This window comes from Silurus aristotelis (genome assembly GCF_946808225.1).
Source record: "Silurus aristotelis genome assembly, chromosome: 4".
Taxonomy (NCBI): domain Eukaryota; kingdom Metazoa; phylum Chordata; class Actinopteri; order Siluriformes; family Siluridae; genus Silurus; species Silurus aristotelis.
Genome location: NC_139577.1, coordinates 16,097,248 through 16,122,413, shown reverse-complemented (window position 1 = coordinate 16,122,413; position 25,166 = coordinate 16,097,248). Strand labels below are relative to the sequence as shown.

The window sequence follows — 25,166 nt, the reverse complement described above, 5'->3', positions numbered from 1 at the left end:
AACACTTGGGACTGGGGCTGTTTGCTATAACTTTGCAGTGAATTGTTCAGTGAAGTTGTTACATCAAAGTTGAATAGGGTCACTGCTGGCTGTAAAGTAGACAGGGGGGACTAAACTCAGCAAGTGAAAATGTGATAATGGTTTGCTCAGAGCAGCTGCATATTATGTGGAACCTGAGAGAAAATCTGTTAATGAAATACCAGTGAAAAGGCTATTTCATGCCCAGTTAAGGGAGGAGGTAAAATAAAGTTCATCCCCGGCAACGGCAACATTTTTTAAAAAGCCATTAAGATAGAGCCATTTATAAAACATGGCTAGCATTGAAATGGAATAACACAATAGTAGCTCTACAGTTATTGTTATATACACAATACATGGAATGCCACATGCTTAAAGACATGTTACCATTTTGAATGTTTTATTATTCTGGTTTGTACAAGGATCAGTAATTTGGATTCATGAAATGAATAAATGTTAAGAATGTGAATCCTGTGCATTCTGTGAGTGAATTGCCTTGTAGAGAGAAAGTAAATGAATTTCCTGCACCATATCAAAAAAGCCATTGCTTCCTCTCAAAAATCTGATTTATTCAAATAAATAAAATGACAAGAGTTTCAATGTCACCACACATAAAAAAAAAAAAATTCTCCTTGAGGATTGTATAGACGTGATTTCTCATACTTAAGAAATCCATGTACTTATTGAAAACAGCCACACTAATTAGAACTACAACTACAGCATCAGCAGACTCTTTGTTTGCAGGCATCAATAGAAAGTTATTAATTTCATACTAATTTAGAATAGTCTCTATTCTATTAAAAATTCAACAATTTAATTTGAAAAGTCATCACCTTTATTTATATAGTACATTTAAAAATAACAATGGGTTTCGGCCAAAGTTTCGGCTAAATCTAACAATGAAATAAAAGACAAATAAAATAAGAAAATATTTTTAACATGAATAAATAAAAAGAATAAAATTAAAGCAGCAAATCAAAGGAGAAATAAGAATATGAAAAGATAAAAACTACAGATATTATAAGAGATAGAAAATTCCTTTATATTCATGGGAAAATGGTGAAAAAAGGGGAGGAAATCAATCAAAGCCATTGCACAAGCATTGGGCTTTGCAATACAACATTTTGGAATGTCTTGAAAATGAAAGAAACCACTGGTGTACTAACAATTAAATTCTGAATGGGTTAGCCAAGAAAAAAACAATAACAAAAACAGATGACAGAAACATTGTGAGAGCTGTAAGAGCTGTGTCGTATCCAACAGCCATCAGCAACATCACAACCCAATGTTTTAAGAAGTATTTGAAAGCAGAAATATAGATACCATACCACAATATGCAAACCAGTCATTAGCAGTAAAATATTAGAAGGTCAAATTGGAATTCACAATGAACTACACAAAATAGCCACACAGATTCTGGGACCAAGATTAACCTCTAAGTGATGGAAAGGCCAAATTTTGGAGAAAGAAAGGATCCGTTTAGGATCCAAAATGTACAAGCTCATTAGTCAAGCACTGGTGGTACTGTTATGGCTTAGGCTTGCATGGCTGCATCTGGAACAGGCTAATGAATCTCTATGATAGCATAACTCATGATGGTAGCAACAAAATGATATCAGAAGTCTACAGTCAGCCAATTTGCAGAGTAATGCATCCAATCTAAATTGAAGGAACTTCATACGAGCCAAAAGACAATGACTCCAAGCGAACTGCTAATACAACAAGGACTTTTTTTAATGGGAAAAGTAGAAGGTTTTAGATTGACCAAGTCACCACACCTTAACTCAGTTGAGCTGTGTTTCACTTCCTTGCCAAGCCATGCAGAAATAAAACAAAACCAAATAAAAACCCTTGAATTCTGTTCTGCAGATTATACTGGCAGCCAGAAAAAAAAAAGAGAAGCAAAGACAAGAAAGATGAACTCTCAATTTTTATGCCAGTCAGGAGCTGAGCAGTTTGGACCAGGTGAACACTGGACAGGAATTGCAATAACCATTTCCAGAAGAAATGAAATCTTGACAGTCTAAAGATCATTAAATAGTAAGATACATTTTAATTTGGCAATAGGTCCTAATTGAAAAAAAGCTTCCTCTTACAACTGAGTTTCCCTGCTTGCTGAATTTCATTTCAGCATTGAAAATAATCAATATTTTTTGCATAGTTTTGTATATTACTTGACCAGGGCCCCAATTTGTCATCTACAGTTCTTGTGGAGTCTGGATGACCAAATATAATGACTTTATAATGACTTTATAAAAATAACTGTCTTGTCATTATTCAAATGGACACTATTTTGACAGCCTAAGATTTTTATCTATAAATTTAGTCACAGACATTTTTACAGATAGACATTTCTACCAGGTTTCAATAGGAGCATACCACATATAATCATTAAACAGTGAATATAAATATACTTAAAACAATAAATAGACTGGTCATAGTTCAGATTTTCCCAGTAATATTTAGTAAAGTAACATTTTTCCTTTTGAAATACTAAACGACATGAAGCAGTCCAAAAGGAATGTCAGAGGCTGCATGTTAGCATTAATATAGAGACCCCAAGCCAGCTACTACTGCAGAGACATGGGGGGAAAGGAGCACACCATCAGGGACAAAGGACTACAAGTATTAATAGTTGATAATATTTATAACTCAAATATAACCCATTTTCTATGCTGCGTCCCACCACCATCTCTAATGCAGTCTTCAAGAAAAATTTGACTTGTACATTGTTACTGTTAAATGTAAGCAAAAGAAACAGCATTAAAACTACAAATAAAACAATACAATCACAAATAAACATTGTATAGTGCCATTTGTAGACACACAGCTCATTTCCTTGTCACTACAACCTTAAATATTTTGCATGATTGTATACTACAGACAAGACTAATATTTGTATATCTGACCTCAAATAATTCAAATAAATCTTTCTATAACATTTCTACATATTATCGCAATTAAATATATTCCATAAAAGAAATTCCATGTGACTATTTTAGATTAAGTAAATCCAAAGTATTTGTACTCAAAACATTGTTTGAGCAAGATCCACATTCTGTAACTATAATTACATTAGTTATGTTTATAAAAAAAGGGGGGAAAGGAGTGTCAGAAATAGGTTTATGGCTTGATATCTAAAACATAAATGAAATGCCAAAAGAAATGCAGGATGATGTAGGATGCATTTCATTTGTTTTCTGTTCATTTGCATAATATTGTACAGAAATATACGAAAGATGATATAATTTTCAAGGTTGTCAAAGATGCCCAAAACCAGAAAACAGAATTGAAATGTAAGATTGTCAGTGCTGGTCAGTAGGGGGTGAATCTCTGATGATCAGATTTTTTGATGGTGGCTGAGCCAGGGATTTTTGTGGTGTACGGAGCGAGAGTCGATGCGGCAGCAGTGTGTACGGCCAGCAGAGGCACAGTTTTCATGCCAAGCAGGCTGGAGACTGGAAGAGCATAGTGTGTAGTAGGGATGGATTGCATGGCTGTGGGTGAGTGGACATTTATGGCTGAGGGAGCAGCCAGCATGGCTGCAGAGGCAGAGGCAGGAGAGGCAGACTGGGAGAAACTCAGGCCGAGGTCAACGGTAGTGCTGGAGGAAGAGGAGGCAGCCTGGATGCTGAGTTTAGCCATCTCTAAACTGCAAACACAAACACATACCCACACATTCCACCAACACAGGGCAGGGAGGGAAGGGGGGAGGCAGGAAAATGTTAATAGTTAGAGTAGGAACAAAAGAGTGTGGATGTTCAACAGGAAGGCAAAAATGAGGAATAACAAGGGAAGAATCAATTAAAAGGATGTTATGTGTTACAAAAAGAAACAATAATTCGGATTTCACATGCCTTGATAAGTATTAATAAAGCTGAGGGGGACCAGCATAGGTGGGATTAAACAAAAAGATGGAGCATGAAATATTTCATTATAGTGGTATATTAAAAGTGGCAAATTCTTTCAAGATGAAAATACTGTAATACCAGTTACAGCTGTAAAAGACAGAGGGTTTTGTTTTTGCCTGTCAGGGGTCCTCTTACCTGGCACTGATGAGGTATTGGGCCAGGCAGATACTGGCTGGGGAGCCAGTAATAGTGACATGACGTACTGCTGAACCATCTGTGGCACTGGCTATCTTGATTTGGGCTCCAGACATCTGGCGAATTTCATTGATCTTAGTACCTTGTCTGCCAATAATGCAGCCTATGAGCTTAGAGAAGACAAGAGTAAGTGGCACATGGCATTATGTATTGAGAACCTTTGGCTTTTAAGTAATAATTGTAGTTGTACTAGTGCTTCATGGCAAAGCTCTGAATTCATACAAGTTATGCGCACAGAACCTTTTCTTGCAATAACTGTTAAGTATAGGTATTGGGGAAGTGAGAAACGTGAAAGCCATCTTGGTAACTTTGATTCAACGCTAAGGCTTTATTAATCACTGACCCTTTGTGATGGTCCCACTAATGGCAATGTGCCACAGTAAGAGATTAAAGTCACAGTGTTGACAACAGCAGTGAAAAGGGACAAAAGCAGAAGCTTAAACATCTTATGTACCTCCACGGGTCTCACAGCAGGGTCTTATGTGTCACTGAGGTCATTACTGAAATGTGACCTGCCATGAATGCTGACAATCAGTCACATTCTGCCTCAAGCAAGTTTAAAGGCTAATGCATGCATTTCATGCACAATGTAATCATGAAATCAAAATGACTTACCTCATTAGGTATGCTCAGCTCATAAGAACTTGGTGAAATGGACATATCCAGACCTATTTAGGAAATCGACAGTGAAAACTCACAAAACAAGGCCAAGTGGCTAAATATATAATATAATATGGTCTAGATCAATGCTTAACTTGTATAACTAATAATGCTATGTCAAAATAAAGGGAATACAAGTAAAAATGAATCAATTATGCTAATTGACATCATGTAGAAAGCAGTATGGCTTTGCCCGTACACAATGCCAGACATGCAAAAATGTCCTAATTATATTTGGACTGCACTGAATAAACTTTTCAATTAAACATCTACCCAGAGGCGGGCTCTTGTAGAGTAATGCTTTTTTATTATCGCAGTAATCATGGTTGGCCTGTTGTGGTCTGTGTGACTGTTTCAGAATATGTGTGGTGGTATGAAAGGTAAGGAGGTGGGAGGTACTTTGGTGGACTGAGCAGAAGTACAGGTCAGGAGTACACAAAGAGTTGCACATGAGATGACCAGATCACACAGACACATCACATAGTCCCCAAAATGTAATAAGAGCTCAGAATGTAACAATGAACAAAAACATCACCAGAATCACAAGAGATGGTTTCATATAATTAACAATACACATCGAACACATGCAGTCTCATGACTTTTATAGCAATAAACCTTAACACTATAGCACGATTGATAGTGATTAGAGAAAGAGAGAGAGAGAGAGAGAGAGAGAGAGAGAGAGAGAGAGAGAGAGAGAGAGAGGGAACAGTAAAGAATAGACTAGGAAAATACAGAAAACCAAGCCAAAGATGTTGAAAAATGGACAGAGTGACAAAGGGAGAGAAAAACTTTCCCCAGGGATCTTTGGGTACGTACCAGGGAAGGGGTTGCTCTGCCCAAGGGAGGTAAAGGGAATATGCTGCATAGCCAACTGGTGAAGCTTGGTAAACTGCAGGGCAGGAAGGGAAGTTAGAACTAGCCAATCAAATGGAATTATTTCAGAGGAAAACACATCTACAGACAATACAGTGAATATTTCTGCTCATAATTAGAACAGTTACTAGGGCTTGTTAGAACTTAGCCCAAAATAACCTGCCATCATGACTGTAATCACGTCTGATTCTATTAACACATTATTGTGACAACAATCAAGGGCATAAAAAATTGAGGAAATGGTGTTAGTAGCACCAGGCATTAGTCATATGAATGCACAGTCCTGCATTGGAAAACAGTCTTTTAACACTTTTTGCATTCAGATAAACTGCTCTATTTTTAGTCCTTTTGACAGTATTTTAAGGAGAAAGACATTGAGATGTGTAATGGAATGCACTGGTTAAAGTGGTAGAAAAGGGCAGATGGTGGTTGGGAAAGGTGTAGAGATTACAGAAAGAGATCTGTGATCAACAACACTGATAAAACAGCAGTATTGACACTCACGTCTTGGGGTGGAATGGTGTACTGTGCTGGAACAGCAAAAGTCTACACAAAAGAAAATAACATCAGTCCGGCTGAGATAAATATATAACCACCTTATACATTTATACGGTTCTGTCTTGGACACAGTAGAATGCAGTAGGATTAAGATTAACAATCTGCTCAAAATATTAACCACAAGAGGTCACTGTATGAATATGTCCAACAACTACCTGAGCTGTCTCATTCAATGTTTATGAAGTCCAGATGTGTGCTGCATTCTAATGCTTCAGAGGGGATGTGTTGCAGATCCAAAAATGACTAAAAGATCTTCTTCGGGGCCCTAACATGCTCAATCAGTTTGCCATGTTAACCTTTTACACATACTATTGTGAAGGTCACAACTGCTGCATTTACATGCATCCTCTTTAACAACACACAAACCTTTATAAATTAAAGGTTAAAACATCATATATGCATAATCACACACACACACACACACACACACACACACACACACACACACACACACACACACACACACACAGACCATTACTTTAATTTTAAGAACAGAATAAAATAGAATGTTGCATACTGGCTGAGCAACAATGATCGAAAAAGGCCTTCTGAGAATCTCCTACTGCATTGATCAAAACGGACAGTCCTGGAGCAGCAATTCAGTGAAGCCTCCCGGAGCAAGCCTAATCTACATGTCTTAGAGCACCGAAGCAGACTACTAACCACTGTGCTGACTATAATACTGATGAATACTGTGGAAAAGATTTATTCAGCCACACTGATCTCAAAGAAATCATTAGCCTAAATATCCACACTCATAGCTCCCCACTAAGAATGCAGATACAAAGCCATTAATGTTTAACTGGAGCCACTGAATACATAATACTGCAAAATTCTTAAACTAAGCTGCTGCTCAGAGGATCTGTGAAATGGATTGATGTACTCACAGGAGCTGTATGTGGATGGGATAAAACTGTGGGATTGCCACCAGAGGATGGCTTGGGCCTATAAGGAATCGTTGCTCCTTTGGGTGGTGACTACACATAAAAGAAAATAGAGTTTATTAAACAAATTTCAAGGAGAGCACATGAACATGAATAAAATGTGCAGAACATAATGAAATGAAATTCAAGCTATGCATGTAAGTGAATAGTTTTTTTTAGATACTTCCATGTATATAATATGGAAAAGACCCAAGAAGGTAAAATCCTTCAAATAATTTACCAGTGTGGGAACACATAAAATTTGGTAAAAATATTTTAATTCATTTATTAGTACACACCTCCAGCATAATGGAGCAGATGTGTCTCACACACTGCGTGATGGCATTTGGCGTGCCAGAGATGGTCACTGCTCTTTCAGTAGACTCTGGTAGTAAGTCCCCAGCTACCTGCACCTGTGCACCTGTGGTCTAACACACACAAAAACACGCATAACTGCTAATGTAAACATGCCACACTGTAAGTTTTGTGATAACATTTGTGTTTCTTTCAAAAATGACACCTTACACTCATATCATAGTCTCGTATTATTGATCAGCTTTGTTTTATGACCACACCACGTTGGAACGTTCCTAGAGCAGCTCAGTACAAGTCTTGATTGGGCATTGTTACTACGTGTGTTGTTATTTAGGCCAACCTATTTAGATACTTCATATAAATATAAATCTATTTTTGCTTTGGAGTCTCATCATGTCTGAGACATTCAAAGCTCCTGGGATTTCAACCAACCAGTTCACCCGCTTTAGCCCTGAATAGAGAGGACAGCTAAATTTATCCTGTGAAATCCACATACAAAAGCACAATTCTTGCAACCAAGTGCACTGTTCTCCTGTCAAACGCTAATACATTGAGGAAAGTAATGCTGCTTCAGGGGTTACCCTACTTCAGAATTGTTTCTTCCTAGGCAGAAAGTGAACTGGTAATTGAAAAAAACAAAGATATATTTGGTGTTTGAGACTAAAGCCAAAAAAGGCCACGGTGTATATCTGTAGACTTAATGGACCAGCCCTTAGCTCACAAACACAAAAGCTTTGTTTTGATGAGAACAATTAATCATACTGAGCCAAAGCATTTCTGCTGGGCATGTTAACAAAGAATACCAAGCATTCAGCAAATTGACCACGCCATGCACATTTGGGACTTCTTCATGACTTTAATTCTCTTTTCATTTGTTTGGTATCATATTAAAGATCCCATCTACCTCTCTGATCTCTTTGATTTTGGAGCCTCCTTTGCCGATAAGCGAGCCACACTGACTAGCAGGGAAAACAAGGCGCAGCGTGACAGGAGGCCTGCTCGACACTGTGCTGTTCACCATGCAGGCCAGTATATCCTGCAACAGAGACCCAATGTTGTTACATCTACTTCATTAAAAGTCATTCCTTCAACCTTGCAGTATGTGATGACATCTAAGCTCTGCAGACAGCAGCTAATTAAAGCTGTAGAATTCTATAATGTCTAGGGAGCTGAAATAAAAGATAAAGAAATTTTAATTACAGCCTAAACCCATTTAAGCCAGCATGGCATGTATTTCATACTATATCAACAGTCTTTGAATACACCACTCAGTTTCTTGATTACGGTCTTAATAAGGGTTTCTTTCAAATAAAGTTTTAATTCTTTGTGTAATAATTGCTAGTACATTACAACAGAATGATGTTAATTGTATGTAATAATTTTTTGTTCAATGTGATAAGTCTCACCTCCTCAAACCTCTCTGCAATCATGGCAAATGCTTTGAAAATGACTTCAGATGCACCAGTAATGGTGACGATCCGTTCTGTGCTGGAGCCATCCGATATATTAATACGTGCTCCACTCTTTAAAGAAATCAATAAGTTATTGACCTAATTTTATGTATTATAGACACTATACACTATTATGTATAGGGTTATTTGCTCTACACAATCACTGCAATTTGTATAAAGCAGACATAGAGTAAAAATGTTAAGTTGATTCAAAATTTTAACAAAAAGATAATTGCAGTACATACCTCTTCTCTCATTTTTTTGACAGTTTCCCCTTTCTTAGAAAGAAAAGTTGGTATTAATTAAAAAAGGAAAAACATGGATAAAAAAGTAAGTAAATGTATACTAATATATATATATATATATATATATATATATATATATATATATATATATATATATATATATATATATATGGTGATTAATATATAATAATTTTAATTGTTTAATTAGAATATCTATACCTTGCCAATGATACTTCCCACTTCCTGCAAAATAAATCATGCAATATAATATACGGTGGTATTATATATTACCACAAAACTCTCTGGCAGATAAAGAATTATAATAATTAAATCTATTACAATTATCCAGTGTGGAATCTAACTCCAGCAGAGGATTTAATCATGGGCCGAAATAGCTCATAAACATTTATAATGCAAGTGATTGAAAGACTCACCTTTCCATGCATTAATAGGCGAATAGTGAGGGTGACATTTAGCCCTCCCTCAGACCACAAAGCAACCTCTTTCTCATTCGTATTCATACTTCTTGATGATCTGGACACTTCACAGTTTCAGACAGACAGGCTCTGTGCAGACAAACAGATAAAGACGTTAACAATTCAGTCAGCCTAATAGACACTGAAGCAACTGCAATTCAATAAGCATTCTCAGCAACAAGCAATTCCAATCTCTACATATTTAAATATTTCAATAAACCCTCCAGCTACAAAACAAGTGAATCCTTAATACCACTCTGACCAATATTCAATTCTAGACTTTTCTGTTTTTTAACTTACTTTACTGTTGGAAACACTCATGTAGTGTGAGACTTAAATGCTGCAGTTCCAGTGGCATTTTCTCCTCGATCAATTTTAATAAAACTGTTGTGGTTTGTTTTCTAAGCTTCAACAAGAGCTGTTTGTTTTCTTGTTGGGTAGTTCTGATACAGGTTTCAAAATTTTCTACTTTTGCTGAGTTTCATTTAATAATGCGCCAAATGTTTTCAGTTGGTCAAATGTTAGGTTTGGTCAGCCAAACTTTGTCTCAGTCCATTTGAAATTACCTTTGGCCCAGAGAAGATAGCGGTGCTTCTGGATCATGTTCACTTCTTCTGATTTTTGATTGGCATTGTGAACTGTGTTTACAGACATTTATTTCTGAAGGTGTTTCTCAGCCATGCAGTGATTTCTATTACAGAATCATACCTGTTATCAATGCAGTACCTGAGGGCCCAAAGATCATGGGTATTTTATGGATATATACAATAATATTGCTTTTCACTCTTGTCCATTGCACAAAGGGATTTCTCCAGATTGTCTGAATCTTTTGATGATACTTTGTACTGTAGATGATGAGATATTTAAAATCTTCACAATTTCATGTTGAGAAACATACAACATATTCTGAAATCGTTCGCCAGTTTGTAGATGCAGTTTTTGCAAATTGGTAAACCTCTGCCCATATATAAGTCTGATTCAGAAAATTGTTTCTCCAGCTGTTTAGTAACATTTGAGATAGTACATTTTCTCAGTTTTTTTATTTGTTTAAATTGTAAATTGTTTTCAGTGTTTAACTGAGGAAAAAACAAATGGGCTTAAGAGATTTGCAAATCATTGCATTCTATTTTCATGTACATTTTACAGAGTGTCTCAGCTTTTTTGGAAAGGGTTTGTATTGTTAGTATCATTATTATTATGTATTTATATTTTAAATGTCTGGGTGGTCATAAGGTCAAGCTTTACAGGTGCAATCAAAAAGGTCTTGTATTCACAAAAGTACTTTAAAGGTCTTCGGTGAATATTTTCTGTAACAATTTTTAGTGTGCAGTTTTGCACTGATATTTGTACCATATTTGCTATTTGCCTCATGAATCCATGCAGGTCACAGAATGTGTTTAATTTGAATTTAAGGTGGTTCAGAATAACTTTTTTCCCCCGTATACTTACAAGAGATATGAATTAAGCAGACCTCTCTCTTTGTCGCCATTTTATTCTTGCAGAACTGAAAGGAGAGTGTAAACATTTATTGAAATAACCAAACCAACACAAAGACAAGTGTTTTAATTGTCTTTAGCTGAACTTAAAGATTTAAGTTATAATAAGAGATCTGTATCAAAAGAAAAGGTTTTGAGTATTACTACGCTTCAGTGCTCTGCTGGTCCATCAGGTAAACACATCAAACAAGCAGCAACAGCCTTGCCTAATCCTATAGGCCAGGATTTATTTGGCTAATGCTAAATCCGTTTTGACCCATTTCTGTCTCCTCAAGCTTGTCAGCAGTCCCCCAGACCACAAAAACCACTCTATTACACATAGTAATAACAAGGGCAGATGCATAGTTAATATAGATTACATTTTTTCCACAGATCACCTGGTCCTTAGAAAACCTTAAGAAAACTGTGATATTATTGTACATTTTTTTAAACAATTTTAAAGTAAACTGATACAGTTTTTAAACTTTGCTTTTAACTTAGACAAGCAAATCCTGTTAACAAATCAGAATTTATGCAGGAGTGATAATTAAGTGATATGTAATACTTTTTTTTTTTCAATTCATTACTTTTTCAATCATTTCTTTGAATAAACGTAGTTCTTTTAAGGATAGATATTAAGAAATATGTTTAGAAATAAGACAATGGATTTGTTACATGTAATCTCATTTGGTAACACGCAATCATGTTTGACAATAGGCACGTTTAATATCTATATAACAAAGCAATATGTTTAGCTGAAATTCTTATAATTCCTACAAACATCAACTTCACCAACCATATACATACTCATTATAAGATTTTTCTTCAAACCAATTTTTCTTTGTAGAAACTTTCAATGTAGGCAGTGTAAGATTACAAGAATAAGTCTGTTATTCACTCTGTAAATGTGACAAGTAGCAAGTTAGCAAACTAACTGACCTGCTGGTATGATTGAGGTTGAGGCAGTAGGTTGGTGTCAGTCAGTTGCTTTTCCCCTCTTGTTTGCCCTGTTTCTCCAACAATGTGTGTGAGTGTGTGAGTGTCCAGTGGCTGTATGGTCCCGTAATGAAGAATTGCCCTCCTTTGTTGTCAGCTGTATTCAGAGAATAGACAGATGGCCAAGTGCCCGAAGCTCTACCCGAATGAGACTATCGTTACTGTTTTCCCCCCACTGTATTAGTCTCAGATAAGCCTATACAGCAGGGGAGGCCAGCTTGGAGTTCCTTACTTAATACAGTTTGTCCTATCAGGGGGGTAGTGAGAGCAGTAAATTTAGAAAGAATACATTGGCTTTATTTTATTCTCCTCAAACTTATCAACAATTTAACTTGCAAACAAAACAAAGAGAAACAGATGACTAGTACATTTAGACCTGAGAAATTTGTTCAGGACAGTGTAGCAAGATATTTGGCAAACATTGATAAATATTTTCATTTTGTTTTAATCAACAAAGTATTTCTAAACTGATTGTGTCACATTATTATGGATAGAAAGACACAGACAAAAGTCTGTCATCCCTTCCCCCCACTCAGCTACCATCTTCTGCTAATGAGAGGGAAAGATTTATTCTATGAAAACAATGTGGTCCTTCAACAAAAAGAGATGCATTCAGTTTGATGGCCAAAATTATGAAGTGAAGGAATCAGTGGAGCAGAAGTGACATTTAATTATTGCCCTTGTTTGAGATGGAAATTGATAATAGTACACAGCCATTCCCCAGATAAATCCTTCTTTAAACCTCAAATCCACTGCAATTTATTTTTTTTGCATGTGTTAAATAAATACAGCTCATAAAGCTTTCCTGTTAAAAAGCTCCTGATCATCACTTTACACATGTACACATTTACATTTAGTCATAGAGAGTTAAAACTGAGAGGTGTTATGTGGATTACTTGATTATTTCCTATCAAGGTTTAAGGTTTTTTTAAATTAGTCTTTATTGCAGGAAATAAAACATCAAGACTTCAATAACTTTTAATGTGTGCAATTTGTGTTAGGCCTATTTGCACATAAGTATGAATAAGTATGGGGTACTGAGCTTACTGGATATAATTATATAATAATGATCAAATCTGCCATTACATTTTTCCTGTGGGAAATAATATTTCATCTGATCTCTGCATACTTTAGCATTGTTTTTGTTGTTGTTGCTGTTATGTTGTTTTACCTCGGCACATAGAGCAGTGATTCTCAAACGAAGGGTTTTTACCACTGTGGAATTCACAATTCACGGTTATCAAAGTTATTACATTGATTGCGTTCTTACATTTTATCAGCCTGATTGACTGGTTCCATGCCTTATTTGACTTAATCCAAACCTCACCAGTAAGTGCAAAACACCAGTATGCCTTTTCATAATGTAAGTTTGAACCTAGATGTGTTGTGTCATTGGAAAGTTCATGAACAGAAAGCCTTATGATTCTAAGTAGACCAATATTATTGCACGTAATGTTTTATTTAAAAAGCCTAATATGTTTACTTTTGGGTCATCGTGGTCATAAATGATTACTGAAAGGTTTCGTGGAATTCTGTTTACTTTACTTGGTCCCTGGGTGCAGAAGATTTGGTTTCAGCAATGCATCAGCCACTACAGCAATGTTTCCATTTAATTATCCTAGAACAAGAAAAGTCAGCCAGTCCCACAGGAGCATTGTGAGAGCAAGAGTCGTGTTAGACTTAGAACCTTGTGTGTGTGTGTGCTTTCGCATTGTTTTCTCCTCTCATCTGTGGACTTGGGACTCGGCTGTAACCCGTCAGAAAAGTTCATTTACCACGAGTAAAATGCCAGCGACCGACTGGCTGTCAGAGACACTGACATTTTGACATAATGGAGGCGCCTTCGAGTGAATTTAGACGCCTGTGCACGTTTGAGGGCTTTAAGGAAATCTGGCCGCATTACAGTTTCGCTTGTGAACAGCAGGAGCAGATCCGCCGTGAATTTTCCAGGCTTAAAGGTAACGTTCACGTTCACGGCTTTCCCCCGCAGCCACACAAGTTTTCTCCTCTGCTCGGGGTTTCTTTCTGATGGACGGAAAAGGACTGTCTGTTTATTCAGCAGATATGAAAAGTGAAAGTACGGTCAACACAAGACGCAATGAAGTTGTATGAAAGAAGTAATGGCTGCTGAACGGGTTTGATGGTGTGTTTGTGTGGTGTCCCACGCCCTCTGCTGCTCAGCATGCAGGAACTAGTTATACTACACACAATCCTGCTATACTGTCTTGAAGTCAGAGTGATTTCCAAAAGGTATAGAGGAAAAACTGGGTCCTGAGTTGCCGTGAAATCCTGTAAAACACAGTAGTACACGTAATACCGTGTCAGGAGGAACTGTGTACACATGCAGATCTGTCACGCGCCATTACGCCCTGCCTTAGAAATGTATATGGCTTTAGGGTTTTTTTGTCTGGTTTTTTTATGCTTCTGTAACACCGATCATTGAGCAGAAAATGCTGTCCAAATATTCGTGAATAATTGTGCTAACCTGCATACTACTGTATTAAATAGAGTCACGGCACCATTTAGGCATACTGTAGATTGTGTGGTTCTAGACGAAGCCTCTGTAATTCCCAGTCAACAAAATTAATCCGCACAGAGAGCAGGGTCGCAGCACAGCCTACGTTACAAAATGTTCTTCCGCTGGCAAGAGCCTTAAGGCGAAATTATGCATAAGTATACATAATTCATTACCTGATATTCACAACAGTCGATTTAGAATAATAGACAACCTCTCATTGCTTTGTCTTCTCAAACTGAAGGGCTGGTAATAATTGTGACAAAAATATGTAGGATTTTTTTCAAATTACAATTTTATTTGTCACATACACTTTCATACAGAGTATGACATATAGTAAAATGCTTTTTACTACTGTCCAACTTGTAAAAATGAAAGAAATACAATATAGGATAAAAAAAATAAAAGAGTAAAGTAACGTAAAAATAAATGAAATGAGTATAAACGTATATTCAAATATAATCTAACTAAGTATAAGTATGCATTAAAGAAAAATTATATATATATATATATATATATATATATATATATATATATATATATATATATATATATATATATATATATATATACTAGCAAAAAAAAAAATATATATATATACACACATACATGAATTAACAGAAGGGATGGATAGATATGTATGACATATGTATGACAGAAGTACAGATTAAAGTGACTGTGTGATGTAATTGTCATTAAAGTGTCTATGTGCTTGTGTAAAAAAAAAAGTAAGTAAAAAGTGAAAGTGACACTGTGCTAATCCAGTCCTACTGATTTTTTTTTTTCATAACATGCATTTGCTTAGAATAACGTCATCAATAAATCAGCATATATTTCAGTGTAATGTCAAGCTAGAGATATTGTCCTTTTAATTTAATTAATGTTTGTTATATTTTGTTGGACATACTTAAAAGGCTGTATAGAAAATATATTTCTATATAATAGTTGATTATAGTCATTTTTTGTCATAACAAAAGTGATAATTTGCCTACTACTAATAAGCTATTCTTCACACAGGTACTACCTACCTCGATCATGCTGGTACAACATTCTTCGCCAAATCCCAACTCAAGGCATTTTATGAGGATATATCCAGTAATGTGTACGGTAAGTGAATTAAGCAATTTAATTCATAAGCAAAATTAAGTCAATAGATCTGGCTATTTACATACCCTTCTAAATCCATATAAACAAGTATATGTACCTGTGATGTGAACACGATGTGTTAGTAGCTGTTATTTAACATTACAGATGATGTGCCTGAATATGTGTGATATTAAATTTAAGTATTTTTTCCCAGGTAACCCTCATAGTCTCAGTCCTAGCAGTAAGATAACACATGACACAGTGGAGCGAGTCAGATACAGGTACTAGATTTTACATTTGCAACTGGATTTTTCCCTTTCTTTTTTTTTACAGTTTGCAATGCCATCAAAGTTTTCTTGGTACCACATTAACAATTAATATATATCTTATGTGCAGCATATTATGTACATAACCTATAGACACATCTCTAAAACCCAACTATGGGGGCTAATACCACAGAGCTTTTTTTAAAATGTTTTAGCTATCATATTAAAAATATTTTTGGCTATCAATTATCATAAGGTTAATTTTTTATTCAAATGTTTGTACATGCAGGGTTTTTTTTATTAAGAAACACAAATCCAAATCTGAATCAAAGTCATGTTTCAAGCAATGGTTCAGCCATTTGACTGGTCAGACTGGACTAGACAAGTTTAAATTCCTAAACTAAAATTGCACACCATTAACATTAGAATCGAGTTACTAGTGACAGATAATATGACTGCTAGTCTAGTTTATCTGGTCATTCATGTTTTTAACAAAATTGCATATTTTTAACAAAAATGCCATTCTGTTCTTAGTAAATCTTAAAAGGAACAGATGAGCATCTGTTTTTGCTTAAGCCCCCGAAGAATGCCACACCAAAAATGTCTTACCTTCTTCTGCTAGTTTCCTTTCAGGCAACATAGAATATTTTTCTATTTTGTGTGCAGGAAAGCCATGTGTTACAATGCATCCTGAAAGTATTCAAAGTGCTTGTATTTTCCATGTTTTGTTATGTTACAGCCTTATTCCAAAATTTATTAAATTCATTATATTCCACATCATTTCACAATTAATACCTTATGATGACAATCTGAAAGACGTTTCCTCAAAATCTTTGCAAATATAAGTATTCACAGCTTTTGCTCAATATTTTGTTGAAGCCCCTTTTGCACCAATTACAGCCTCAAGTCTTTTTGAGAATAATGCTACAACAAGCTTGGCACACCTATTATTAGGGAGTTTCTTCCATTCTTCTTTGCAGAAGCTCTATCAGGTTGAATGGGGGGTGTCGGTGCACAGCTATTTTCATATCTCTCCAGAGATGTTCAATTGGGTTCAAGTGTCTGCTCTGGCTGGGCCACTCCAAAAAAAAGTGAAACGCTGTGAATACTTTCCAAATGCACTGTATGTGTTAAAGAAATACTAAATAATAAATGTATCTATATATATATATATATATATATATATATATATATATATATATATATATTTAAAAAATGTTTTTATTTCTGTGGGCTGTTGGGCCTCATAATGTAAATATGTGAGCAATAAATGAAAATTTACAGTAAAAATTTTTTTTAATGTTCTTGTGCATCTAATAATACACTGACGTGATAAGTCATTACTTCTACAACATTAATGCATATTATGTGCATATCTTTTTTCCTCTGTAGGATACTGGAGCACTTTAACACCAGCCCTGATGAATACTCAGTCATTTTTACTGCTGGCTGCACTGCAGCTCTTAAATTAGTTGCTGACTCTTTTCCTTGGATATCTGCTTCGGAAGAACATTCAGGAAGTCAATTTTGCTACCTCACAGACAATCACACATCAGTAGTGGGCATTCGGGGAATAACTGGACCTCAAGGAGTGGGAACAGTGCCTGTCTTTCCACAGGAAATAGAAGCTAAAGCCAAAGATAGCCAAGTCGCATTGAATACACAGGATGAATGCTTGGTAGCACATCTTTTCTGTTATCCTGCCCAAAGCAATTTTTCTGGGCGGAAATATCCGCTGAGCTATGTGAGGGGGATTCAGTGTCAGCAGCTCTACCCAGCGTGTGAGCACAGAGGTCGATGGTTTGTTCTGCTGGATGCTTCTGGTTTTGTTGGCTGCTCGCCACTGGACCTGAAGCAATACCCAGCTGACTTTGTGCCTATTTCTTTCTATAAAATGTTTGGATTCCCCACTGGACTTGGAGCCTTGCTGGTAAGGAATGAAGCCACTGAACTGTTGAAAAAGAAGTACTTTGGTGGAGGGACAGCAGCAGCTTATCTTGTGGAAGAAGATTACTTTGCGCCAAAAGCTGACATAGTTAGCAGGTACTCTAGACTCTAAAACTCACTTTTCTACTCCTGAAAGCGTTGAAATGACTTGCTAGTAATTGCTTACTCAATATTCCCTCATTTGTGTTTGGGTATTCTCAGATTTGAAGATGGAACCATTGCATTTCTTGATATTATTTCTCTCCATCATGGTTTTGATGCGCTGCACAGACTAACGGGTTTGAAAGTTACTTCTGTACTGTTTTTAAAGAACATTATTTACATGAAACAAACTAAGCTTGGTGTAAAACTTGGTGTTTTTATTGTCCCCAGGAAGCATGAAGGACATTCAGCTTCACACATTTGGTCTAGCTCGTTATACCTACATCATACTGTCTTGTTTGTGCCATAGCAACTCACAACCTGTGGCTCAGATCTACTGCGACAATGAGTTTGAAAATACAGCATATCAGGGTGCAACCCTCAACTTCAACTTGCTGGACTGCTATGGCCAAGTGATTGGATATTTCCAGGTCAAACATCTTTGACAAGTATTACATTTTCAAAGAGCTGTGATTTTATTTATTTTATATTTCAAATTACCTGCCTGTTTATTTCCTATTTAAATCGTTTATTTTAGCCCAGTGATTAAGTCACTTAAAGTCACTCTTGCATTTCCCTCAGGTAGACAAAATGGCCTGTCTGTTCAATATTCATTTGCGCACTGGCTGTTTCTGTAACACAGGGGCCTGTCAGGCATATCTAGGTATCAGCAACCAAGAGGTAAAGAGTAACTTAAAGGTCAGTAAGATCTTCTCTCACATGCTGTAGGAAAAATGTTATGTTTTGTCAATCAAATTATGCATATTGTGTACTAATTCTATATGTTTATTGTGGTGAAGAAACTTTGCTGTGTTGTATTTTTTTAAAGGCTGGTCATGTATGTGGAGACAACATTGACCTGATTGATGGACGTCCAACTGGGTCTGTGCGCATATCCTTTGGGTATATGTCAACGTTTGAAGACTGTCAGTCCTTATTAAAGTTTATTGTTGACTGCTTCGTGGATAAACCACTAAGACTAAACCAAAGCAGACTGACAAGGTTAAAGTCAACTGGGACGGCAGCCAACTTGGCTTCAAATGAGCTGTTCTCACTGCCGAACAAGAGACCTATGCCTGTGATGAATGGCTTAAATATCCCCTCTTTATCCATCAACAAGACCTCGGCACAGAATACTGTTCCAAAGGCAGATAGGAACTGTGAAAATGCTTATTCATTGACCAATATCTTCATATATCCAATTAAATCATGTGCTGCATTTGAGGTACATTAGACATCAATTTATTCTATTTCATCCATGCATTTATTTAAAATAAAAATATATTATGTATCGCATTACACAATAATACTATTTACAATTAACTACTCTGTATATACCTTTCTTTATAAAAAAAAATTAAAATTAAAATTACACATCTGATCAAGAAACATCATACTGTTGTGTGGATCTTCACAGGTAACAGATTGGCCATTGGGCCCACAGGGGCTGTCGTATGACCGTATATGGATGGTGGTGAATGAGAATGGAGTATGTGTGAGTCAGAAGAGAGAACCCAAATTGTGTCTCATCCATCCACGCATCTGCTTAGCCTCCAAGACACTGTGCCTGGAAGCCTCAGGTCCGAGAAATTTTGCTGTGGTAGTATAATTTTACATGCAAAGCTAACTATTTACTTGGAGGTAAAAATAAAGAATAAATTTCACTATTGGAAAAATAGGTATGGATCCAATTACACTTCCCCTGGAGATGAGTAAAGAAAAGCATGCCACGAGAACATGTCAAAGCAAAGTTTGTGGTGACAGGCAAGTAAAGTACCTACATTATAATTTTTGATAAGTGCAAATTAGATTACTACTTATTAAGTGCTTCAGATTCAACACTGAATTGGATCATACTGATAGAGGCTTTCTATGGTAAGATAATCATGAAACCTGATTCAAACTTAGGAAACCAAGGCACCACTGCAGCAGCTCTTATTTGTGAAATAATTGTCTACTGCTTGGTTTCTGAAGGCCATTTTTCAAAAATTAAATAATGCATCTTTCCTTTTGTTACAGAGTCCAGACTGTTGACTGTGGGGAAGAGGTGTCAGTTTGGCTGTCTGAATTCCTGGGAAAACCTTTCTATCTCATTAGACAGAGTCCTAGTTTTGCCCGGGATATGAAAATGGCCACAGGAAAGGGTACAGCACAAAGAATAGCACATCATATTAATTATTATATTAAAACAGTGGCAGGTATTTTGTGTTTAGTAGAAATGTCATGCAGGTAATACGTATGCATAAATGGCACTCTGGTTGTTCCAACAGTTACATAGACAGCTAATAACCAAGGAAGGCAAACGTTAACATAAACCATGTATAAAGTTATTACATTACCCAAATAAAGTACTAATCCATAATATCAGCCCTGATTATTGAACTTAGAGCTTAGTTTCACTCAGAGTATTGATTTCAGCACAATAATTGATAAATGTACGAATTGTTTTCTGGTGTGGAGTATCGGTCACAATGCTTACATTTATTTGTAACCTGTTCACTTGTGTGTATTTAAGGTACACCACCACAAAGTAAATCTGACAGTATGCCAATATGTATGATTTATGTTTTGCAGGTTCCATAATGCCTGCCCTCTCTCTAGTGAATGAGGCTCAGTTTTTGCTAATCAACAGAGCCAGTGTGGCACTTCTTCTAAATCGGATCATTGACAGGTAATGACTGCTACCTGTTATTCAAATATAATGAATAGTGATGCTGTAATGTGTTTTTTTTTATTTGTTTTATTTATATCCATTTAATGATTTGGTCTGATTATACAGTGCATCCAAAAAGTATTCACAGCGCTCTACTTTTTCCCATTTTATGTTCCAAAATGGATTAAATTCATTATTTTCCTCAAAATACTATAAACAATACCCCATAATGACAACGTAAAATAAGTTTGTTTAAAATCTCATATACATTAGTATTCACAGCCTTTGCCATGACACTCAAAATTAACCTCAGGTGCATCCTGTTTCCACTGATCATACTTGATCATAGTGTTTCTACAACTCCACCTGTGGTAAAGCACAAACCAAGCAATGAAGTCCAAGGAAATGTCTGTAGACCTCAAAGACAGGATTGTGTTGAGGCACAGATCTGTGAAAGGGTACAAAAACATTTCTGCAGCATTGAAGGTCTCAATGAGTACAGTGGCCTCCATCATCCATAAATGGAGGAAGTTTGGAACCATCGGGACTCTTCCTAGAGCGGGCTGCCCGGCCAAACTGAGATATCAGGAGCGAAGGGCAATAGTCAGTAAGGTGACCTGGAACCCGATGGTCACTCTAAATAAGCTCCAGCGATTCTCTGTAGAGAGAGGAGAACCAATCTGGCCAGATTGGCCAGACGGAAGCCACTCCTTAGTAAAAGGCACATGACAGCCTGCCCGGAGTTTGCCAAAAGGCACCTAAAGGACTCTCATACCATGAGAAATAATATTCTCTGGTCAGATGAAACAAAGATAGAACTCTTTGGCCTGAATGGCAAGCGTAATGTCTGGAGAAAACCAGGCACCACTCATCACCTGGCTAAGCCCTACAGTCAAGCATGGCTGGGAGACTAGTCAGGATCAAGAGAAAGATGAATGCAGCAATGTACAGACATCCTTGATGAAAACCTGCTCCAGAGCGCTCTGGACCCCAGACTGGGGTGACAGTTCATCTTCCAACAGGACAACGGCACTTAGCACACAGTCAAGATAACATAGAAGTGGCTATGGAACAACTCTCAGAATGTCTTTGAGTGGCCCAGCCAGAGCCCAGACTTGAACCCGAATGAACATCTCTGGAGAAATCTAAAAATGGCTGTGCACTGAAGCACCCATCCAACCTGATGGAGCTTGAGAGGTTCTGCAAAGAATAATGGGAGAAACTGCCCCAAAATAGGTGTACCAAGCATCATCCTCAAAAAGACTTGAGGCAGTAATTGGTGCCAAAGGTGCTTTAACAAAGTATTGAGCAAAGGCTGTTGTCATTATGTGAAATGTTGTCATTATGGGTTATTGTTTGTGAAATGTCCTTTTTTTTTTTTAATGTGAAAAAAGTGAAGAGCTGTGAATACTTTCTGGATTCACTGTATGTGAACTGGTTATATCTTGGATCCTATGTTTTTTCTGACAATTTTAATTGTCACAGGCAAGACAGCTCAAATAATTGCACCTCGTTCGACATGCTGCAACTCATCAATCGTTTTCGAGCGAACCTAGTTATATTGGGCTCAGAGCCTTTTGAAGAAGATGACTGGACAGGTGTAAAAATTGGAGGCACATTCTTTCAGGTTAGCAAAACCTTTAAAATAACCACTTTTTTGTGCATTTAGGGCAGTTTTAAAAGAGTATTATATAAAGTTTTGAAAGAGTGTTATCTTGTATCTCAAATGTATTTTTCCTTACTGGTTTGTGGAAGGTGGCAGGCAAGTGTACTCGTTGCCAGATGATTGGAATAGATCAGACCTCTGGCACTAAATCCCAGGACCCTCTCAGATCTCTGTCTGATTGTCGGAGTGGAAAGGTCAGTACAATTTAAAACTTGATTAAGAGAGGGGGAGGGTTTATGTAAACTGCAAGTAAAGTGGAAACCTGGGGCATTCATTAGATATAATGTGCAGCAGGGTAAACAGGTGATATTATGCATTTTTACTATTCTATTCTTCCTCTTCTTTCGGCTTCTCCCATTAGGAGTCGCCACAGCGGATCATCCGTCTCCATACCACCCTGTCCTCTACATCTGCCTCTTTCAAACCAACTACCTGCATGTCTTCCCTCACCACACCCACAAACCGCCTTCTTGACTTTCCTCATTTCCTCCTTCCTGGTGGTTCCATCCTCAGCATTCTCCAAAAATCACTCCTGTCACTCTTCTCCACCCACTCCACCCCGCCTGCACTCTTTTCTTCACTTCTCTAACACACTCTCCATTACTTTGCACTGTTGACCCCAGGTACCTGAACTCCTCCACCTTCTCCAACTGCTTCACCCTTTTTTCCCTGCAGTTGCACCCCTCCACTGCCCTCCCTCTCATTCACACACATGTACTCTGTCTTACTCCTTCTGACTTTCATTCCCCTTCTCTTCAGTGCATACCTCCACCTCTCCAATCTCTTCTCAACCTGCTCCCTACTCTCACAAATCACAATATCATCCGCAAACATCATCGTCGTCAACCTGTCCATCACCACTAAAAACAGGAAAGGGCTCAGTGCCGACCCTTGATGCAGTCCAACCTCCACCTTAAATCTGTCTGTCGTTCCTACTGCACACTTTACTACTGTCATACTGTCTTCATACATGTCCTGCACCACCCTCACATACATCTCTGACACACCTGACTTCCTCATACAATACCACAACTCCTCTCTCAGCACCCTGTCATACGCTTTCTCTAAATCCACAAACATTTTCGCTATTCTATTATTAATTAATAACCGTCAAGTGAATTACTTCAGTCACATCGTTGTTAACTGCTGTGCATATAGTTAATATAGTTGCATTTTAAAGGAAAGTTAATTTAACTTGCTAGTTCAATGCCTTTTCTGCACAATGTATCTTTGCCAGAAAAGAACTGTCAGAACTAACAGACAATGATTTTCAGATCTTAATGCTTTAAATGTCACAATCTTTTTCTTATTTCCAGCTCACATTTGGAGTATACTTGAATTACTTGTTACAAAGATCCAGTCCATATCCTACTTTGTCTGTTGGTTCCCAGGTAATAATTCAACCGACTGATGAATTTTAAAAAGAACAGAATCAAATAAGATATTCAAATAAAAAATATAACCTATGCTTAATCTGTATCTGTTACACTGTATAAGACTTATGCCATATTTACACTCAAAAATAAGCTGCAAAATTGGACAAAGACAAATTATAATTTTACTGCACACCCTATAAGCACATTTTCAACAAATAACTGAATTTTAATGTTGCATTTGTGGTTTTACTTTGTTTTCTTTTGTGAACAAACTTATAATAAAACATCTGGCATGCCATTTATTCTTAACAAATGAGTTTGTACTGAGAATATTTTTTATTATTATTTCCAAATAAAGTTAATAATGGAAAATATTCTTACTTTATGTTTCTATGTTTAATATTTAATGTGGATGTACAGTATATGTGACAAACCTAAATTTTAAGGGGTAATCTGATCTTTACTTTATTATAGTTCTTCAACTTGATTCTGTCATCCCATAGCTAAAACCATTAACCTCGAGAGCTCCTTAACCCTCTACTGCACACATTTTGCTGGTTCATGATACAAATAATTCCACATCATTTCTGGGTTCATTTTGGGATATTTTATTGATAAAAAATAGTTTTTTCAACCACCCCACCAAAAAATATTTTTTTTGTTGTCTAGTGGCAACGTTGTGCAACAATGGTACAGAATCACATAGAAAACTGAATTCACACATCATAAAACAAAACTCAAGAGTGTAACACATTTACAAAATCCTTTAAAAATGTAACAAAATCATTCAGCGCAAAAGTTAAAAGCACTTTAAACATATTTAGATATTGAACTTGTATCATGTAGTGTTGTGTTATTTTATGTACTTCTTTCTGTGCTCTGAAACAGAGGTGTAAATGACACCTTTTTTACATCACTTTGGGTGTTCCTGTACACTCTGGAACTCTGAACCTTCCCTTCTTGTCACACATTATTGGCCAATGTGAGGTATTGTCCAAGCAGACATCCTGGTTTGTTATGGGAGCCATGTGCCCCTGCCCCTACTTCCTCCCATTTTCTTTTATTTGCACAGACTATATGGTATTTGGGACTTCAAGGCATACAAACGCATATGGTCACCTTTTGTCATTCCATTGTTAGCACAATCCCGTCTGTAGATGAGCCAACATATCACCACTGCCATTTTAGTCAAATGAAAGACTAGACAGTGTTAGCATTTCTTTGATCTGAAGGTATTATGATATATAAAGCAATCAACGAATCCAACAAGTCTCTGTCCCATCTTTTGACATGAGATATAGGGTAAGCACCAACCAGTTGTCAAAGAACAATTAAAAATTTAAATTTTTTGGTATTGTTTCTGCTAGGTACAGTACTACATTCCCACTTGCCCCTACATCTGGAAGCTCAGGTGGAT

The 25,166-nt window shown here is 36.7% G+C and overlaps 2 protein-coding genes across 7 annotated transcripts; one reads left to right on the top strand and one right to left on the bottom strand.

Moving 5' to 3' along the window:
- Positions 1 to 566: 566 nt before the first annotated feature.
- Positions 567 to 12,318, bottom strand: LOC310724881 (poly(rC)-binding protein 3). 4 transcript variants are annotated; one of them, XM_083539305.1, is made up of 14 exons: positions 12,043 to 12,318; positions 11,078 to 11,132; positions 9,587 to 9,718; positions 9,372 to 9,395; positions 9,153 to 9,185; positions 8,863 to 8,979; positions 8,361 to 8,492; positions 7,441 to 7,569; positions 7,106 to 7,195; positions 6,165 to 6,206; positions 5,604 to 5,676; positions 4,740 to 4,792; positions 4,065 to 4,234; positions 567 to 3,670 (listed from the first exon to the last, which is right to left on the bottom strand). In XM_083539305.1, exons 3-14 carry the CDS (start codon positions 9,671 to 9,673, stop codon positions 3,334 to 3,336), a joined length of 1,287 nt encoding a protein of 428 aa, XP_083395431.1. In that variant the 5' UTR covers positions 9,674 to 9,718; positions 11,078 to 11,132; positions 12,043 to 12,318; the 3' UTR covers positions 567 to 3,333. The 4 variants fall into 4 exon arrangements, with proteins under 4 accessions (XP_083395431.1, XP_083395434.1, XP_083395432.1 ...); XM_083539307.1 differs by having other exon boundaries at positions 3,665 to 3,895; positions 12,043 to 12,317; XM_083539308.1 differs by lacking the exon at positions 11,078 to 11,132 and having other exon boundaries at positions 567 to 3,895.
- Positions 12,319 to 13,743: 1,425 nt separating this feature from the next.
- Positions 13,744 to 24,121, top strand: mocos (molybdenum cofactor sulfurase). 3 transcript variants are annotated; one of them, XM_083539279.1, is made up of 15 exons: positions 13,744 to 14,057; positions 15,632 to 15,721; positions 15,915 to 15,981; positions 17,359 to 18,009; positions 18,115 to 18,191; positions 18,286 to 18,485; positions 18,637 to 18,753; positions 18,884 to 19,279; positions 19,472 to 19,634; positions 19,734 to 19,818; positions 20,074 to 20,198; positions 20,629 to 20,725; positions 22,193 to 22,334; positions 22,463 to 22,567; positions 23,690 to 24,121. In XM_083539279.1, the coding sequence occupies exons 1-15, from the start codon at positions 13,931 to 13,933 to the stop codon at positions 23,792 to 23,794; spliced, it is 2,547 nt and encodes an 848-aa protein (XP_083395405.1). In that variant the 5' UTR covers positions 13,744 to 13,930; the 3' UTR covers positions 23,795 to 24,121. The 3 variants fall into 3 exon arrangements, 2 of the variants coding, with proteins under 2 accessions (XP_083395405.1, XP_083395404.1); XR_014533193.1 differs by having other exon boundaries at positions 13,770 to 14,057; positions 21,057 to 22,334; XM_083539278.1 differs by lacking the exon at positions 23,690 to 24,121 and adding an exon at positions 22,735 to 22,977 and having other exon boundaries at positions 13,770 to 14,057.
- The last annotated feature ends 1,045 nt before the right edge of the window (positions 24,122 to 25,166 follow it).

Bases quoted from the DNA above. Each gene is read 5' to 3' on its own strand.
- LOC310724881 (XM_083539305.1), bottom strand. From the start codon at position 9,673: ATGAATACGAATGAGAAAGAGGTTGCTTTGTGGTCTGAGGGAGGGCTA. The intron at 8,493-8,862 runs GTGAGACTTATC...TCTCTGTTGCAG, and splicing joins TTGCAGAGAGGTTTGAGGAG to GATATACTGGCCTGCATGGT. The intron at 7,196-7,440 runs GTGTGTACTAAT...TTTTATGTGTAG, and splicing joins TCTGCTCCATTATGCTGGAG to TCACCACCCAAAGGAGCAAC.
- mocos (XM_083539278.1), top strand. From the start codon at position 13,931: ATGGAGGCGCCTTCGAGTGAATTTAGACGCCTGTGCACGTTTGAGGGC. The intron at 14,058-15,631 runs GTAACGTTCACG...TTCTTCACACAG, and splicing joins TGAATTTTCCAGGCTTAAAG to GTACTACCTACCTCGATCAT. The intron at 22,335-22,462 runs GTTAGCAAAACC...GGTTTGTGGAAG, and splicing joins TTGGAGGCACATTCTTTCAG to GTGGCAGGCAAGTGTACTCG.